Source organism: Zingiber officinale, chromosome 8A (genome assembly GCF_018446385.1).
Source record: "Zingiber officinale cultivar Zhangliang chromosome 8A, Zo_v1.1, whole genome shotgun sequence".
Lineage (NCBI taxonomy): Eukaryota > Viridiplantae > Streptophyta > Magnoliopsida > Zingiberales > Zingiberaceae > Zingiber > Zingiber officinale.
The window spans coordinates 130,184,466-130,188,759 of NC_056000.1; the positions used below are offsets into that span (position 1 = coordinate 130,184,466).

The 4,294-nt window shown below is 41.9% G+C and overlaps 1 protein-coding gene across 1 annotated transcript; it reads right to left on the bottom strand.

Annotated features, from left to right (window-relative positions):
• Positions 1-2,004: 2,004 nt before the first annotated feature.
• On the bottom strand, positions 2,005-3,782 carry LOC122012867 (phenylpropanoylacetyl-CoA synthase-like). Its single transcript, XM_042569523.1, has 3 exons — positions 3,522-3,782; positions 2,911-3,461; positions 2,005-2,552 (listed from the first exon to the last, which is right to left on the bottom strand). The coding sequence occupies exons 1-3, from the start codon at positions 3,697-3,699 to the stop codon at positions 2,100-2,102; spliced, it is 1,182 nt and encodes a 393-aa protein (XP_042425457.1). The 5' UTR covers positions 3,700-3,782; the 3' UTR covers positions 2,005-2,099.
• Positions 3,783-4,294: the final 512 nt, after the last annotated feature.

The following is a 4,294-nucleotide window of genomic DNA, read 5'->3' on the forward strand; positions in this document are numbered from 1 at the left end:
AAATATTCAATGAAACATATTAGTATTGATTTATACAAATCCGTGTGAGCAACATATTAGTATTGATTTTTGCTCCTGTTGCAAAAATGATGATTGTTTGTGCTTTGATTGCAGGTACTTCTGTTTGTCGATGAAGAATATCTCATATGGATGTCAAGAATGCATTTCTAAATGGTGATCTTCATGAAGAAGTTTATATGACACCTCCTCATAGTATTTCACACCAACCTGGTGAAGTTTGTAAGCTTTGTAAAGCACTTTATGGTTTTAAATAAGCACCTTGAGCTTGGTTTGAGAAGTTCTCTATAGCGATTACTTCACTTGGTTTTCATCCTAGTAATCACGATTCAACATTGTTTGTTAGATGTACGAGTGTAGGTCATATTCTTTTATCAATATATGTTGATGACATGATTATTACTGGTGATGATTCTGATGGAATTGTTTCTCTGAAGTCTGAGTTAGCTCGTTGTTTTACTGTGAAAGACTTGGGTATACTACACTACTTTCTAGGTATTGAGGTTGCGTATTCCCTGAAAGGTTATCTTTTATCCTAGTTAAAATATATATCTGATTTGTTCGGGTGTGCTTGTCTTACTGATAATAGAGTCATTGATACTCTTATTGAGACTAATGCTCGACATTCTCCATTTGATGGCTCACCTTTGTCGGATTCTAGTTTGCACAAAATTATTGTTGGAAGCTTGGTTTATCTCACTATGACTCGTCCAAATATTGTGTATATTGTTCATGCGTTTAGTCAATTTGTCGCTGCACTAACTACAGTTTATTGGGCTCTTGTTCTTCATATTCTCAGGTATCTTCGGGGCACTCAATTTCAAAGTCTTTTATTTCCTTCTACTTCATTTCTTGAATTGCGTACATACTCTAATGCGGATTGGGCTGGTGGTCCTACGGATCGTAAATCTATCATTGGTTTCTGCATTTTTCTTGGTGACTCCCTTATTTCTTTGAAGAGTAAGAAGCAAGATGTTATTTCTAGATCTTCCACAGAAGCTGAGTATCGTGTCATGACCTCAACTACTTTTGAGACAGTTTGGTTATGTTGGTTGCTTACGGATATGAGTATCTCTCTTCATCAACCTACTCCGTTATATTGTGATAATTAAAGTGCTATTCAAATTACATGCAATTCAATTTTTCATGAGCCAATGAAATATATTGAAATTGATTGTCACATTACTCGTCACCATCTTCAGATTGACATCATCACATTGTCTTTTGTTCCTTCAAAGCTACGAATTGCTGATATGTTTACCAAGTCACATTTCGCTCTACGCTTTCGTTTCTTATCTAACAAACTCTCAATACTTCTAGTTATAACATCGTGAATTTGAGGGGGGATGTTAGATTATATATATTTATTTGTTTATAGCTTTTAAAATAATGTGATCTTTTTTCCTTTTATATTTAGAGTTTAAAATTTCTTAATTGAACTATATAAGATATTATATTCTGTATTTATATGTATCAATTTTTCTACCTCACATATCATAATAAGATACATCTAAAACGAGCGGTTCCTTTACCAACTGCTAACCTCCTAAAATTTTTATTTCACTGATATATATATATATATATATATATATATATATAATAATTTCCTTTTCTATTATATGTAAAATGATGCTAGTTTTAATTTTTTTTTCTATCCATGTAAAGTTATGTATATTTTTATAAACAAGCATCGATGTTAATGCTGATATTTAAATATCAATTTTAACTACTAATTTTAAAAGATCAATATCAACATATTAGTGTTGACAAGTAGAAATTAACCCTAAAGTACCGATCTTAGTGTTGATTTATACAAATGCGTGTGCGTAAATATTAATTATAAATTAAATATTCAATGAAACACCTGAGTTAACAAACTCACTGGACCCCACAAAAATTCTATGGGAGGGGTATATAAATTATTAATAATGAAACACCCCAGTTAACCAACTCACTGGATGCCACAAAAATTCTGTGGGAGGGGTATATAAATTATTAATAAACTTTTATTGAATAAAATTAATTACGATCGATATTGATGCAAGCTGTTTTCAGGGTAATTAATTATCGTTACGGAGTAACTAATTGATCAACTTGATGGGGACGCTTCGGAGCACGACGGTCTCGACGGTGAGTCCGGGGCCGAAGCCGAAGAGCACCCCCCACTGGCAGCCCTGGCCGGTGGTGGCGCAGCCCTCCGCCGCCGACCGCTTTCTCATCTCGTCCATGATGAACAGCACCGAGGCGCTCTGCATGTTGCCGTACTCCCTCAGCACGTGCCTAGTCACAGCCAGCTTCTCAGCCGTCAACCCGGCCCTCGCCTCTACCTGATCTATGATCGCCCGGCCGCCCGGGTGCACGATCCAGAACAGCTCGTTCCAGTCCGCTACCCCTGCCTGCGGCCCGAACGCCGCCTCCAGGCACCGTTCGATGTTGCCGCCCACCACCGCCGGCAGCTTGCTCGCCAAGTGGAATGTCAGGCCGATCTCCCGCAGGTGTCCCCCTACCATCTCCTCGCTCTCCGGCAGCATCACCTGTTAATTGGAGGTAATAACAGGTCAGTTCAAGTAATGAATTCTGAAATTCTGGAACGTGAATTCCATCACCCTAACTAGCCCCTAGCATACTTTCAATCCGTCTTAGGATTAACACGGAGGAAATACAATCATGAATGACTACTAGTCCTTAAAATAATGATTGACGCATAAAAAAAATATTTATTTCGACCATACCAAAATTTGAATCTTAGATCTTATATTAAGAATAACTCATGCGCTAATCTTATAGTAAAAATTATTGAAGTTGAACGGGAGACCTGCGCACTATTGAGTGGAAATAAATGAAATCGAAGTTAGTTATCATTATTGAAGAAGTACGGAACTGAAGAATTACCTGGGTCGCCGAGGCCACCTCATAGATAGCTCTCTCCGCCTCCTCCGGGTCGGCTCCGACGATGAGTGCAGCGGCGCCGTCGCCGAACAGAGCCTGCCCGATCAGGTTCTCGAAGTGGTGGTCGTCGGGGCCGCGGAAGAACATGACGTTGAGCTCGGAGCACACCACCAGGACGCGCGCGCCCTTGTTGTTCTCCGCCAGGTCTTTGGCCACGCGCAGCGCGGTGCCGCCGGCGTGGCATCCGACGTTGTAGAGCATCACGCGTCGCACGCGCGCCGGCAGGCCGAGAAGCTGTATGAGGCGGTAGTCGACGCCCGGGAGGTCAACCCCGGCGGCGGAGCAGAAGACGAGGTGGGTGACGTCGGAGACGGGGCGGCCCCACTCCTTGATGGCCTTATCGGCGGCCTCCTTCGCCAGCCGCGGCACCTCCTCGAGCACGATCCCCTGGCGCGCGTCGAAGGACGGCGCCATGTACGCGCACAGGCTCGGGTTCTCCTTCAGGATCTCCTCCGTCAAGCACATGTGCCTCTTCCTGATCGTCGACTTCTCACCTAAATCAATCAATCAATCAAACGAATCCATCACTAATTATAATCTATCGATCGACTTACAAATCCGCTTGAACTTCTGTTTGAGCTCTGTCTTGTCCTCCGCGTTAGTGACGCGGAAGTAGTAATCAGGGTACTGCATCTGGTCCACGAAATGGGACGGATTGGCCGTGCCGATGGCGAGGACGGTGGCAGGGCCGTCGGCCGGAGGCGCTCGCCGGAAGGCTTCGGTGCTAGCCATCGATTGAATTAAATTGGCTAAATCAACAAGCTAGCTAATTAAGAAGACTAGCTAGCTAGCTGTTGGTGCACGAGTACTTGAAGAAACCTTCGCCTTCTTATTTATAGATCCTCTGCTATAAAATTTTATATTCCGAGCTGGATCTTTCGTCCTTCCTTCCTCCGAAAAACCGTTCAAAAGTTTTTTTTTTAAAAAAGAAAATTATGTATATAATTACGAAAACTGTGAAACTGGAAAAATTCAGACTGCACCTACCTCCACCACTGCGACTTATTCACCATGCAAGTTGCAAGTTGCAAGTTGCAAGTTGAACGCACACCAACCGCCGTGAACTCGCAGGCAATCAATCGATGGCTTCCTTTTTCAGGTTTGAAGTAAACGGTTCGATTTTTGAGAGATTTATTTGTCTTAAAAAAATGACCACGTGCTCATTTATTTGTTTAAAAGATTTATCACATTTCACATGGAGACCTGCTTCCCCGTCTGGCCCACACCGCCCCCTCCCTCCATCTCCTCTCTCCCTGTCAAATGATGCATCTACCCATCTCTTTTTTTTTTTTTTTTTTTTTTTAATTTCATTTAGTTTTCATTTAGT

Coding starts and splice junctions, on each gene's coding strand:
- LOC122012867 (XM_042569523.1), bottom strand. CDS start 3,699: ATGGCTAGCACCGAAGCCTTCCGGCGAGCGCCTCCGGCCGACGGCCCT. Junction 3,462..3,521: donor ACAGAAGTTCAAGCGGATTT/GTAAGTCGATCG, acceptor TGATTGATTTAG/GTGAGAAGTCGACGATCAGG. Junction 2,553..2,910: donor AGGTGGCCTCGGCGACCCAG/GTAATTCTTCAG, acceptor TCCAATTAACAG/GTGATGCTGCCGGAGAGCGA.